General features: G+C 43.9%; 1 protein-coding gene and 1 long non-coding RNA gene across 4 annotated transcripts in view; one reads left to right on the top strand and one right to left on the bottom strand.

Annotated features, from left to right (window-relative positions):
• Positions 1–992: 992 nt before the first annotated feature.
• On the bottom strand, positions 993–12995 carry LOC111245396 (uncharacterized). Of its 3 annotated transcripts, none has more exons than XR_015321006.1 (4): positions 12924–12995; positions 2141–2265; positions 1638–1772; positions 993–1405 (listed from the first exon to the last, which is right to left on the bottom strand). It is a non-coding gene; the product is annotated as an uncharacterized LOC111245396 (long non-coding RNA). The 3 variants fall into 3 exon arrangements; XR_002671310.2 differs by lacking the exon at positions 12924–12995 and adding an exon at positions 11269–11407; XR_015321004.1 differs by lacking the exon at positions 12924–12995 and adding an exon at positions 2741–3028.
• Positions 12908–15188, top strand: part of LOC147757874 (uncharacterized) — a 20933-nt gene continuing 18652 nt past the window's right edge. The window contains exon 1 of the mRNA XM_086979998.1: positions 12908–13080. Within this exon, the coding sequence (XP_086836124.1) occupies positions 12936–13080 (145 nt within the window). The 5' untranslated portion in view covers positions 12908–12935. The remainder of the gene's footprint in view (positions 13081–15188) is intronic.

The raw sequence follows: 15188 nt of genomic DNA, 5'->3' as shown, positions 1-15188 counted from the left end.
AGTTGGTTAGTGAAGGACGTCTGGCAGGCGTAAGTACTCTTGCGAGGTCGTTGTACGACTTCTCGTTTAGAGCGATATAAGCATATGCATATATATGCTTGTAGACTATACATATATATCTACAAGGATAACACATATTAATACTTGTAATCGATTTTTTTAAGTACTCCAATTCCATGTAAAACAAGTAAGTTTAATTAAAGTCGATGCAAAGTAGATTTGGAACACGTTTTCAATAACGGCGCTTATATTCGATGATAGGAGAGACAATGGCCAAGGTAAATTATCCACATGCACGACTTGGCGTGCGGCTAAACCTGTTGACTGTGAATGCATACATTTAATAATATTGCTGCCGACATATGGTGGCTGAAGCAAGTTTACGCATCTATATATTGTCACTCTGTTGCTAATTAGCGAAACTTGTCAAATTAGTTTTTGCCAACATAGATCTTCATATAGAAATCCAGGGCGTCGTACAGACAACGAATCACTAGCAGACGACGCTGCCCCGCATTCGAGTATATTAACATTAATAGAAGCGTTGGCACGTGCTCCTGTACGATCGCAACATCATCGAAAGTAAACCATGCGACTGCTTAGAAATGTAGCAGGGTCTAGTGATACGATGCAGGCCATATGATATATGAGCGTAGATCATGTTATTGTCTATGTTTATGTTATACGCGGGCATCGTTTTTTATCTTTTGTGGCTACTGCCTTAGCAGGGCTGTTCCACCGAATCTATTAACCAAAAGCTCCGGCCTCGTTTGAACTAACATCAACCAATAGGAGTAACTGGTTAGAGATGCCAATACGTACATATTTCACGATTCAAGCTAACTTCAATACGCAGCTGGAGACATCGAGCACTGTTCCCAGCAACACAAAAATCAAGCCAAAGTCGTATCGTTCTTTCATGTATCAGATTAGACATCGTGCACACCTCATTCGCTTGGGTTTTACTTATAACCTGTGTACGCACTCATGTACGATGGTGAAGAACGACAGTCCTATACGATAAAGGTCGCCATTACATAGATTACTTCGACGTGTTCAGCCGCACTTGAAAGTAGTGGCGCCGAAGCATCAGCAAAAAAACGTGGGTAGCCACCGATGCCCTATTGCTGAAGCAGAAAAATTGCGCGTTTATGAATGTCATGACTTGTGCGATAATAGAAGCTACTGGGGAAGGGCAAGAGCGGTTGGGCCTGTTGGCCTGCAGAGAGTCTTAAGTCAAAGGTAGAGAGAGAGAAGGCAAAAAACTGCCTCGATTCCTGCGGAATCCGAACTTGAACGGCAAATAGGCCCAATGCAGTCAAGGTTTGACGGGCGTCTCGCAGCATTTGACGCAATTTATTCGTATTTGGCTTTTGTTGAATACCTCCCCAGTCATCCCTTTTTGCTGCAAAAAAGCAGCGAATCAACACACTAGTCTCTACTATTTGTATGTACTATAGAATGAAAAACAGAATCATGCATTGAAAGAAGTCAAAAAATAACAAATCGGCTCAACCTATGCAAGCTCCTCTCCACGTAATAAGAAAAATCCGAGACGTGAATGTGTACATAGGTAGTGAGATATATTGATATATGAACGCTTGTAAGAAAACGTGGTGGCGACCAAAAACACATACAGCTCACTGAAGAGAGAGACGCAGCGTTTTTGCATCTTCGAGCGAGGTTTCTGTAGCTCTCGGGCAGGCGTAGTCCGGGATCTTCATCAGCGTTATTTGGGACTTATGGTCGAGGGTGCCAGTGGAACAGTGGCGCTGTAAAGTATTGTGATACAGAAATTCTTCGCAGATGCGTGCGTCAACGTAGTAATAGCAATGTGAAGTCTTTGTATCCACCAGGGACTTGCATCCGCCACGTGGACACGGGACCACCAATGTGGTTCATATTTGACTTGATGCTATAAATTTACATTTATGTCGCTTCAAGTGATGGCTTTAACATTTTATATAATATGGTTCAAACATTTCAACATATATTAAGAGAGTGGTTGTCACCTATTGCTAAAATTGCGTGGAGAAGAAATCACTTGCGGGTGTCGTTTATGACGGCAGACTTACACATTAGAAAACACTTATCTGATCTAGCCAAAGCTTTCGTTTTTTTCGACAAATAACATACTTACCGCACCTACCAAGAGTATCAATTCGCCTAATCTTCTCGTACCTCCGAAGCGAAACGCTGTGGATGTACGAGCGTAGCGGTGTGCCAGGCGTGCATTTCATCGTACCGAAGACACTAGGCTATGACCTGCAAGCACATAGTAATAGAGGCTTCTATCTACCTTGAGACAATTTACATTGCGCGCATCAACACTATCAATAAATAGCTATAAATGCTAGAAATTGGACACTGGAAAGTTCGAGAAGGACGACGCAAAGTCCGCATCCTTATCATCCGCCTATATTATGAGCCGAACGTAGGTGATCGGGCCGATTAACAGGCTGTTTAATTGACTCGCGCTGAATGAAAGGGACCGACGAAAAGTAAATCGTCCTTTGTACGCTACACTCACTAATAACACACCACAGTTGTCATAGTCGATTACTTCTGAAACATGCGGAAGTGGAAAAGACAGGCCTTATAAAGCGCAGACTAACTTTAGAACGCAGTATTTAAGCCGTTGGGTATTTGATTTGAACAACACAGAGCAAAATACTCCTTTTTAGTATCACAAGCGTGAACCCCCCCCCCCCCCTTACATTTACTTCTTCAATGCTCTTACCGATCTTTTAACACAGCCGTAAAAAAATTCCGCGATTCAAATGCCAATAAACCCGTTGCTGCTGTTGAAAGTGACATGACGACCGGAGCAAACGGACTGCGTGGTTATCGCCAACAACCATAATGTCGAGCCCATCAATCCGATACGGGATTTGGCAAGTCAAGACGTTGGCAAAGACGAATGTGCCAATGTATCCTGCCAGTTACCCTGCTTTAATCTCCTAATAGTGTCTTGTTGTTTGCCATTGTTATCAAGAAATTGTGAAGCCAAAACGTATACAGTTGTTCCTCCTCGCTCACCTGTAGTCGCCCGTCGAGACAAAAGCTGTCCATTAAAGCTTCCTGTGGCTTCAGGACCAGACGCGAGCTTCTATGTCAATCTCAAAGCAACATATGGACATACCAGTGTACGACCATATAAAGATGACAAAGTACGGGTGTCGTTTCGTTAATGGCAGTGAAAGCAATTGCAGCAGCGACAGCCTCGCATGTCGGGGCAATAATATTCGCGGTAAAGCCCAAGCAAAGCAGTTGTAGGTACTTGAATTTGCTTTTAGCGGATCGATAGTCCGGTTGCGTAGTGGTGGATTTCGGGAAGACTTTAGTGATGTCAGTCCCGACATATCAAAAAAAAAACTGCGAAGGAAAATGAAATCGGCGACATATATTGAGCGAGACTGATTTGACATTGAGGTTTTCGCAATGCGCCCAGCAGGTTTAGCTTTTTCTGTTTTTCTCTTTAAGTCCGTTTGTGCCTGTGCCTTTGGAGCATTTTTCGTCTCGTTGCGAGGGCGAATTTTCCACGAAGCGGAGCTCACCAACCATACTAGTACGTCGGTTATCATGCCATGCCGATGCTTTACCATTCATAACAAATAGTGATATTTAAGGTCTGTTGACCCAATAGTCGCTATTCGATGGATACGGTAGTACTAATGGTCGTTATGGCGGAGCAGGGGCGGATGGTGATCACTGATCCCTAATACCTTCTTTTTCTGTCTGCTCGGGCCTGTTGTGGCCGGACTATGAGTATCGAAGCACCTCTGTATAGCTCTTGGGCGGGCGGACCGCAAGCTGGTCTCTAGGTTCGGCTTCTTTATAGTATCCGCAAAGCGACCCATGGATCGGGGAGAGTTTAAAGGGCTTTCAGCTTGTGGGCGCTACAAAACATGTTCGGTCAGCGGATTCGTATACATGTGAGTGTGCGTATGTTTATTTCTGAGTTCGTACACTTTTGCGCAGTATGGTCTGGAGTTTCGCATTGGTTCGCGCTGCCCCCGCCTCTTCCGTCATGTCAGCAGCAATGGTTAAAGTGCGGGGTTTGAAAGACAAGCAAACGAGGTATAAGGGAAGTGAACAACGAAAGCAGCCTCACCACTTTCAATCTCACTCTGCTTGTCGGATCTAAAGAAATGTGGGGTTCCACAAGCCGACGCCGGAGCAGTCAAAGAGGAATGAGCTGAGAAACACCGCTGCTCATATATAATCCGTAATGTCTAGACCATATGGCCTATACCGTTTTCTGCCCCTCTACCTTTGTAGAAATACGGGGCAGTTGAAGAGGCTTTGCCACACAGTAAAAGTCCAGGCGCAGTGTCCAAATAACGGAAGGGAATGCCTCCCTGTACGAGACCCCCATAAAGGAGCAGCGAGTGCCAACGTTTGCTCATGAACACTGGCTTCGGAAGCGGCCTTCCTCTGCTTGGTTTTCTGTTAGCTAGCTGAGTGGCACAGTTATCGATAAGGAGAGATCGGTACAAGTTAACCATACAACCAAGCAGGGTTCGCATCGAAGCGGATCCCAAGTCCCACTTTTCGGCAGCGCAGTAAGCCAACTCGCCGGAATCTGTACCACGGTGCATTCCGTATGGACAGCGCCTGTTGGAAACGGAGCCCCACCATAAGGACGCGCGCTGATTTTGCCGCATACAATTGAAGTCGGTCGATTTTTGCCATACACAATATAATGTTACCCCCTTTAGGAAGCAACGAATCATTGTGAGGCACTGGAACTGCCGATGACGGTTCAGGAATTTAGCAGGGATGGTCATTTGATCCGATCGTAATGAGATTGCCGTACTAGTAGTAGTCGTGTTCGTCGCGTGCACCGCAAGCAGTACCCAATAGTCTGTGTTGATCGCGGTGTTCATCGGTTTCACGGGCGCAAAGCAAAGATATAGCGGTACTACAAAGCAAAGGGCAAAAAACAAGAAAACGATGAGAAGTATTAGGTCGAAGGAAGCCGGTTCCGGAACAAATGACTTTATCGGAGGAGGCTTCTAATATATCTCGCGCATTGACTACATTATTAGCACGTTAATCATAGAGTGGTTGAAGAAAGAAAGAATCGGCATTGGAGCTCACCAGAGATTGCCTGACATTGATATTCGAACACTGCGGTATAGGAACAAAGGATGTTTGTCACTTCGATTAGAGTTCAGGGTAAGGCTGAATATTATATGAGTTGTACTAATGACGAGGGCCGCCGTTATTTTTTTTTGAGATATATATCAATGTTTAGTTTTCTTTTTGGTTTTGATGCATACTTTTTTTACTTTCAGCGATTTCTTGCGGTTACAGATCTGACCCCCGCCTTAATACATTTGATTTCCCTTAGACAGATAAGGCATGTAATTGTAAAGATATAGAGCAAGTTCGTTGTACCATTGAAGAGAAACACGTATTGCTACCTCGACGGCGAAGGTCCTGGCGATACCTAAATTAAACACATCAGTATACTCAACAGCCTGCGGTGATCTGGCGGATGTTTGATTTGTGAGTCGGCCACATACGCAAAGCACGGTCAATATTCTGCGTAGACAGACCACTACCATAACGTAGCTATGCTATACTTATAGCCTGCATATTTCCCTAAAAATTGATTTTTTTCGCGCTCCCCGGAGACATCTTCATTCGATCGTCTACCAGTCCTTCCAGCCTCTATCGGCGGAATTGTTATCCTCAATCCTGCTAATAGCCAGAGAGACTGAAAAAAAGAAAATATGGGAAAAAAATACACATGGAGAGGAAAATGGAAGGAAATCAGCCGAAAAAGTGGACAGGCATGGGCGCGTGGGCGGCCCTTTTCTGAAGCCACAACATGAAACGACCTAGTCGAAGCCGAAGATACACGCTGAAGTCTACACTGTATCCGACTCTAGAGGCTCTATGCTTTGATCTCGGGGGAGCAGGTTGTGTGAAGAGTGTCGGGGCCAGATCATAGCCAGAAAGCAGCCTACTCACAGTAATATCCCGTCTTTCTAACAAAGCTAGTTTGCCGTTAGTCTCTGTCCCGCTGTTGCTGCTGCTGTTGTTGCTGTAACTTTTTGTTGCAGACGCATCTTGGGCAGGTGGGCATCGATTTTCGAATTGCCCGATCTTGCTCGTCAACCTTTTGTCTCCGCCGCCCTTTGTCAAATCCCTGCTGTATCCTTTTCAAGCTTCTTTTTTCAGAAACTATAATTTTTGCTCTTCTCTTCAGGACTGGAGCTAGCTTTTTACCGACAGTCTCTAACATTCGACAGGAAACCTGGCCATTCGGCCTGCAAGCGGCAACTTCCACGATACCAATGCGTCCATTTGCATTCAACCACCGGCATCGAGCAGCAAAGCAGACTTTGAACCAACCGAGATTTGTGTTTTATTGCACGAAGAGGCGGCGAGAGAAAAATGGGATACGAAAGCGCAACATTGGGCTGGGCTGTGAGAAGTGGCTAAAGGAAAAGGTAGAAAGCATTTTTTTTTCTTTATACTTTCACCGTGTGCTGCTACTGCTTTTGTCGTTGTTGTGGACCCTTTACACTACACAGTTGTGGAATTGAGCCGGTACCACTGGTTGGCTTGGGTTGCCGGTAACCTCTGTTTTTCTAAGCAGTCAGACGTACTTTTCTCTTTCCACCCCTCTTACGCACACATCCGCCGAGACACGCAACCCCTATGGTGAACAGTAGTTGGTGCAGTGATGAGGGCAGACAACGGCGGCTGACGACTTCCCCGTTTCCGCTGCAGACCCTACCTTATACGATCCCTATTGGCAGCAAGTTTTCTCCAAGCCCTGAGGGGGTCAAGTCTGCTGTGTACATCCGATACTCGTTCCAGCCCAGCGGAGCACACCAGCAAAATTCGCGCTACAGTGCAACGGGCTTAGCGATCTCTGCCAAAGATAGAGGTAGGGGTAAAGATCAGCAGTTTGTCGGCTGCCCCAGTATGAGCGGAGGAAAAAGAACTAAGGGCAAGCAGACAGGGCGGGGAGATGCCGAGCCGGGCAAAGGAAAACGAGCGTTTTTCGAGTCCCTCAGTCCACGCAAGTTTTTTTTGGTTCTTTCGTTTCATATAGTCCTTTTTAGTGCTCTGCGCCAAGTATGGAAGAGATGCGTTTCGTTTGAGATCTTCCTGAACACATCCTGAGTGCAGCAGCACGTAGTGGTAAGGCACGGACGTCGACAGGCTCTTCGTGTCTCGATGCGGCTGCTATCCTTTCCAGAAAGGGAGAAAGCGTTTAGGCAGTCCTGCCCCAGTTCCTGAACTTTTAGGTAGGACTCTGGTCATGGCTGCCGATGCGGCTGTTATGAAAGCTGCTCCAGTCTATTTTGCTTCAGCGGAGGTAAACGAAGGCGGTAGCCTCAGTTCGTACGTTGTCCACTATTGGAAACGTCTTTTTGAGTCTCCTAAGGTAGTCAGCACCCGTCAAGGTGCGTCCCTGCAAGTACTGGGATAAGGGTTCGCTACTGCTCCAGGATGCTTTCCTTATCTATCTATTGATGAGGAAACGTGACAGGAACACCCAGGCATCGACTACGAAGGCAGACGGAAATATATGTACAAACAAAGACGCACATACAAACGAACAAACTGAGCGAATATAACATGTCTACGGCGGTCTGACAGTATCAAGTGAGCCGCAGGGAAAAGCTCTCGAGCATTGGGGAAAGAGAAGCGGGGCAGCTTATAGGATTCAACCCACCACGCTTGCCGGACAACTGATGCTTCTCCGCCACGCAAGTGTAATATCTATTAGTTGTGCGCACACGACGACTGGTCCATTGAATTCTATTGTAGGTTGAGTCGTTACCACTTACCAGTGTCCCTTATTCTGGATGAAGATAACTAAGAGTGGACGCAAAAGGGTCCTCGTTATACACAAACATACAAAATACAAAGACCTGGGTCATCTGGTAATTCAGAAAGGTTCTTCCCATAGCGATCCGAAGTACGAAGTGACGAGGCTGTAGACGCAATACTTGTTCAGTCTAAGAGCACTGAAATAAATTGTGCTTTTTAGAAATAAAGACTTGAAGGAAACAAAAAGTTTGTAGAATCAGTTGGCCTTGCCATCTCAAACACAACGCAACTCCTTCTGGTAAATAGCGGACTCGTTATGCTACGTCGAGTTTATCGCTATCGTATGTCCCAGTCAAGTGGATATGGTAGTAACTAAATAGAAAAGGTTTTATTTTCCTTGCCGTTATACACAGGGTCATCACCCGAAACAAGGATATATATATATTCATATAGCACATACAATACACATTTCTCCACCCTGCCCAACTGCCCGTTCAAGCGAAAAGTCAATTTATAAGCACATCGTAGGTGGTACATCGATAAAAGATAGAACCGCGTTATTTGATGCCAGGGTACGCTTAGACTGTTAACTTAGCGGCGCTTCCGTTTTCGTTTTCAGCACTCGTGTGGGTACAGAGAATTAGATAGAAGCCGGGATGTATAAACCTTTCAGAGAACTTTAAATGGCAGGCCAAATAGAATGGACCTTTAGGCTACTTCTGGCTGTGCATAAACGAGAAGAGGAATCAGTTGTCGTCTTTTCTCCTAAGCATTAGTGCCAGGACTAGCGACCAGACATAATAAAACAAAAGTCGTCGAGACGGCTAGATAAAAACTTGAGAAAGATGACCCCCGCCCACCACCACTGTCCCCTTTGGATTGTCATAGGTTTTTCTCCACATTCCCCGAATTATTCGTCGTGCGCGCCGTTTTCTAGAGTACACTTATTGTGGAAGTACGGGTGCTCGGTGTCGTCGCTGTTGTCAGTAACGTGGACTTGCAGGGCGATTCCAGCCCGGTGCTGCGACAAACACGGCGTATAGTAGTAGTATAGTAACTCCGCGTATAAGTGGCACGCTGTTTATAGCTTTTTTTTTAGTGAGACTTTCCAGGATTCGATGGCTGTATCCCTCAGCGAGTGCCAATTAAGCTGCTAAGGCCGGCGCTGGGAGCTACGAACGAATCAATGGTTCAGACGAAAAAAAAGCCCCATTTTCACTTCGCTTCGCAAAGGCGATTTAGCAAATGTACAAAATGTTTAGGAAATTCGATTTAAGGAAGAAGTTAGTTGAATGCTTGTGGTCTAGTTTACGATCGTTATACTCGGCACGCGTAAATCTTACGCGTAAAATGATAATATGGATCTAGAGGCAAAGATAAATCTACATCACTGTCAGCTAGTTGAACAGGTCATCGTACAGAACCGTTAAAATGATCGCCGATTACAAGGCAGTCTGCGACCTTAAAACGCTAAGTGATTGTTGAAAAAGCGGAGAATGTAGGTAACTACTAGGTTGGAACTCAAATACATTCGGTTCATTTTTGATCTTTTTTTTTAATTTAATATCTTTACTGTTTGTTTACTTTGAAAATGCACTCCCTTTCTCTGCCTGTTATAACTTCATTATACTGTGAAGGGAATTTTATGTCGAGTTCAGGCTTCAAAGAGCTTCCAAGGGAAAGATGTGTACTTAAAAAAATCTACTCTGTTTCTCCTTTTACTGAAGTCAAACAGCTGTTGATGCAGCCCAGAAGATTCGTATTGTATACAGCAAGAACTCCATAACCGAGAGGATTGATTAGAATTCTTGTGTGGATTGAGCAGAATGATTTGCGACGTTTAGGAATAGCACCTTGGAACTGCAGGAAATTCATGGCCCCGAACGGCTCTGAAGTCGATGAGGACCGATAAATGGCTGTTTTGAAGGAGGACGGCCGGTAAACAGTTTGTGGGTAGCAGAAAGGTCAACTGCGGTCATATAAATGTTAACAGTGTACGTTAAATCTATGAGGTTTATTAACAAGTTAGGTGTTTGGCTCTTTTAGGAAATAAGTGATCAGCACAAAAAAACATGGCTTCTCATTGCCTTTCAACATCTCGACCGGCACCAAACAACAGATAGCGATAATGACTGCTTTCTACATAAAATTGCCTCCGGTAGCCAAACGCGGGATCTCCGCATCGATATATAGCGGAGAGAGGAATAGGTAGCTCCGTGAGGTACGCTCAGACTCACATACAAGCTATATTTTCATCTTAAAAAGGAGATTATTCGTGTTTGGTGGGACTGGAAAAGTCCGATACACTGGGAAATGTTTAAGAAAAACAAGTCAGTCGACAGGAGTGCACTGTATATGGTGCGCTGAACAAATGAGGCTATCCTATAGAAATAGTTCGATAGACGAGTCATCTTTCTAAACAACAATGTCAGGCCATACACGGTTAAGATCGTAAAAGCTGCCTTGCATTGGCTTGATTGAAAGGTTTTTGCAATCACCATGTGAACCAGATTTCGCTCCGGTTATTGTTTTTTTCTAATCACTAGCAAATTAAATTGATAATTGTACATCTGCCACTCAGGGGTGTCCTAAAACCTGACTTGTCGAGTCAACACCAGACCTGGGGGAATTTCTAGGATAAAAATTAATTCATTGAAGGATAAGAGAAGGTCGTAAAGGGTATGGGCAAATAGAATATAAATAATTTGTTGTCAGGATTCGAGAGAGCTGGCTATTTTGCAAGCTCGAAAAAGCAGAATCACCTACGTTCCAAACGAGCATATAGCATTAAAGACTAGCCAAGGTATAAACAGAAATTTTAGAATACTTGACACAGTTAGTACCATAAATGAGACTCCAAGAATGCCAAATATGATTTTGGTTTTGATATCGTAACGCCAGTTTTCCAGTAATGGCTACACTTGCCGTTACGGGACTCTCGCTTAGAGTCGTAGCATACTGATTTCAGCTGTGCGGATATGCTTGCTCGGGACGCATCGTAAAACAGCGAGCAGCGAGGCTCTAGGCCGAACGGACGGTAGCTTTCATTCCAGAGACACGACGCAAGTCGTGGATAGGGAAGGTTTCAGGGTCAAGACAGACTCGAACGTTTGGAGGGTTCAAGTCCTCAGGAAACAGACCGTTGGGTTGGACAACTGGCGGCACGTCGAGCGAGCAGAGCGAAAGGGGGAGACATCCCTTAGCCAGCTACTGGGACCCGTTCATCTGAAAAATTGGAGAAGATAGAGATGCGCTCTCTTTTCCATGCTGCCACTGCCGTTTCCACCGCTGGCGATGCGGACGCCAAAGTTACGATATACGAACTTCGGACCGGGAATACTTCGAGCCGTTCCGCCCGTAGTGGTAATACGGCCTTCATAGCGACTACTGATACCCGTCGCTTTGACGACAGCGTTTTCTCTAGAAAAGGAGAGAGGAACGAGAAACTGAAACGCATGTGGTTCGAACCTTGGATGTCGACTGCGCCGGAGTCTTTACATCGTTTTGGGCTAGCTTCCGAGAAGCTTTCAGGCTCTTCGGAAAGGTTCGTTTCTTCAACTACTTGCTTTTCTGCCGGCGGCTGCCTCTTTACATCTGTCGTTGATGCTTTCCTGCCGTTTTACCCAGAGGCTGCACTCTAGCATATCCAGCGTTGCCTTAGTCTCGAGGATTCCAGTCGCTAGCTAGAGTTTTAGAAAGCGTCGCTTAAAAGGATGAAGCCGCAGTCCTGTAAGGATGAAACAGTGAAAGATACTAGTACGCATCAAGACGTGGGAATGCGACACTTAGAAATGTTCACTGGCAGAATCGCGAGCGGGGAAAGCGTTCGAGCAAACAAGCCCCCTTGAGATGGAAAAGGGGGAACTGAGAGAACTACGGAGACAAGCAACCACCGGCAGGATTTCCGCGGATGTAGCAGAATAACTAAGGTCCATGGTGCTGCTAGTTTCAGTCTGATATTTACTATTTCAGAAAATTGGGAAAAGCACGGTCTAGTGACAGGCCGGTGCACGGGATAGTGCCTGCAGCACACCGAATTGAGTGTAAAGAGGTTGAAAGACGGAAGAAAAACGTTGAGGGACGTATCTTCTGTTTTTTTTTTAGATATGTAGATGCTGAAAACATGTTAGTTGATTGGTCGGGAGATGGAAATATATAGGAAAATTTCCCTTAAAAAGTTGAAGAACGAAAACTAGACGATACGCTAATGATAACTTATCGTACGCAAGCAAAAGTGACTATGACTTAATACTTAGATAAACAGTGAGTATAAATGTTTTGAACAACATACTGTATCATGAAAAATTATGTGTCAGCATACAATGTACGTAAACAAACAGTATTCTATGCACCCATCGAATATTTCGTTGGAATCTACTACCGTATATTTCGTATATAATGTTATTTTGTTATTTCGCAGCGTATGTTTCGGAGAGATCATCGCTTAATAAGCAGTCTAAAAACAAGTGTTTTATGCTGTTATAAAGTCTGTAACTAAAGTGCAAAACACTATATTAGTTCAGACTGATATATATAAAAAACATGTGACACTTTTTAGCCGCGAAATATCCTACATGTATAAAGCCATACCTACTCTTTAAAATATTAATAGCTATTGTGATCCACTTAGTTTCCCGCTCGAAGGCTGATTGTTATTCCGTTATCTCCTATCCCTACAAGTAAAACACTGATGAATAAGGAACTTCTAACATACCCAGTTTTTCTATCATTATATACACGTGACGGCAATGCTAAGATATCGTTCATGTTAGCATACTCTAGACCGGCACCCATTACACTATCTGTTTCGACTGTTATATATCCGGTGGTGGCCATAAAGTAATTCCATTCTGTTATAATTAAAATGTACTAAAAATAGATCCAGTCGTAGTATGTAAACAGGACAGAGGCCTTCTCTATGAAATGTCTACACGAGCAGAACAGAGGGGCATGCCTTCAGTTTCTAACGCAATTAACCCTACAGTGATCCGACGTGTTTGACCTGCAAAAACCATGAAATTAGTCAATAAACGTCAGTACAGCGGGAGAATTAATCATCATAAAAGTTAGTGCGAGACGTGATTAACTGCGAACTAAAAAACGGTATCAAAGGGAAAACTAACCTGTTAGATAAAATGAATTTGGGCCTTTGTCTATTTTTCGTTATTTTAGTGTCATGGAAATACAGCCGACAAACGTTAGATAGTTACTTACAAGAGGACATAGACAAGCAGGTCAAACGAGATCTCAGCAAAAATTCCAGGTGTCTCACGCTCACAAGTAAGTAATAGTACAATTAGGAAATAAAACAAGTCCTAGTGAATTTTAGTCCTACATGATAAGAAAAACACACTAGATGTTTTCTTACGGCCTAAAAAAACCATATATCAACTATTTCTGTGGCATTCATTATCAGCAGTCCATTTCCGAGTGCCTGTCCACCATTATTGTCCAATAACAGTTTATTCGGCCATAATAACACAAGATAGGTGAAAGAATTCCTGTTTGATAATAGTGAATATTTTTTTTTGTTTTCTATTTAGTTTAATAGTGGTAGGATTTGCTTTTCTTAGTAAATAAAAATCTTATATCTTTTTAACCCAATATATATGCTATATATGTAATATGTATTGAATAACCTAGTTATGTCAGCTTTCTAGCATAACAATGACCAGCGTACTCTCTCTTCACGCTTCTGAATCATCTGATAATAGTCACGCTATAAATGTACCACAAAAACTTAGAAGAGATAACTGAAAAAAATCAATGGTTGCAGTCACGTGTGCAATTTTGGCAATAATACGCAGTTGTATGTTGTTACGCCGTTTCCTAGTAAGTCAGTATGAATAAAGGAAAAATTTATGCAGCAGTAGCAACATAATGAATCAATTTTGGATTCATAAATGGTTCTGCCTTTCGATAATAACGCTCATACATCCTGGGCTACTGTCGTTGTGAGGTTTTCCTCGCTAAGTCGATAGTCAGCAGCTTGCCAGCGGTCGGGATTCGTATGGAAGGGCGAAAAAAAGCACTGTTTTAGTACAAGTTTACCAGCCGATGATAGCTAACGTTATAATAGCATTGTTAATATCAGCTGTTTACTTCGGAACTAAGTTCCAGTTCCCATGCCATTGCATTGGAGACGTTTCTATAAGCACGGCACGCTTCTCTAGTATGGGCTCATTGTTGACAGGCGTGCGTACTTACGAAGACTACCATAGAATTCGAAAAGCTGATCTGCCTATAGTAAGTTGATTTTGTGCAGATTTCAGCGCCACGTTCCGTCAAATTTTCGAGGTCAAACGCATGATTAGCTCTAGGATGATTGTGCAGTCAACTTCCTCTTATAAGTCACGCAGTGAGTATCAATGATTCAAATAGAAAAGCATTGGCGTCCATCCAGTAACTTGCGTACAGCTCGGCGACGCATCCATTTGCGAAAAAGTTGATCACTGGTGCACACTTCGTGTATCATATCAACTTATTCTTTCAGTACTTGAGAAAAGTTGATAGTACTGCTTGTAGAAACCTAAGCTTGGAAAAAAGAACGGAGAGTTTACTGTCTTTCTAAAACACTCAGGGATTTAATTAATGAATGCGAACCCAATATCCGTCGTTTGCCCCAATATAACCCAATATAAGTCGCTTTGCTTTCTAACCCACTTGTGCCTTGTTTTTCTTTAGGTCGTTCATCGTGATCGAACAAAAAAACCTTAACTGCGTTTCGACGGACCTTTTCTCCAAGGTTCAAACCGGACGCTGTGGACCTAGGCTTATAGCATAGCTTATCTCACTGGCACGCCAACCATTGGAATGAGCGTAGCTGAGGGTCCTCCAGGCGCCTACAGTGCGCAGAATTCAGTCTCTACTGACCGATTAGATCAACCAAGTGAATGAGTTCGGCAATAAGCAAATAAAGAAACGAAGCATCGCATGCGACTAAAAATGTCCAGCGCATTTGAGCTTCCAACCGGCCATGGCGATGCTGGTGGTGGTGGGTGAATTATCGCTACGGAAACATGGGACAGTTGAAAATTTTGTATAGTGATTCTGTCAAGAACAAAGCTTCAGTCGCTCGCAGACGATGGTGGCAACCCCAAAAAAGAGCTTTGGAAGGTCTCAACCCAACCGGATATATAGCCCCGCACATATATATGCAGTTGGATTGCGCATATATATATATATATAGAGACGAGGACAGGACGAGTCAAGAATAGAGTGAAAAAGGAAACTAGAGTGGGTCCCTGCACAGAAACCAATGCAGAGCCCCCGTTTCGTAGGTTCGATTTGGCATAGCTTAGGGGGCAATCCTTCATTACCCAATTGCATTAAGCCGTGCCAGAAGAGTCGGGCATACAGTCGGCAGTTTGGTGCGCGCGCGTTCAGTT

The sequence above is a fragment of the Varroa destructor genome, unplaced genomic scaffold (assembly GCF_002443255.2).
Source record: "Varroa destructor unplaced genomic scaffold, Vdes_3.0 BEIS01000002.1, whole genome shotgun sequence".
NCBI lineage: Eukaryota > Metazoa > Arthropoda > Arachnida > Mesostigmata > Varroidae > Varroa > Varroa destructor.
Note: the sequence above shows the minus strand (reverse complement) of the source record. Positions and strands in the feature narration are given on the sequence as shown.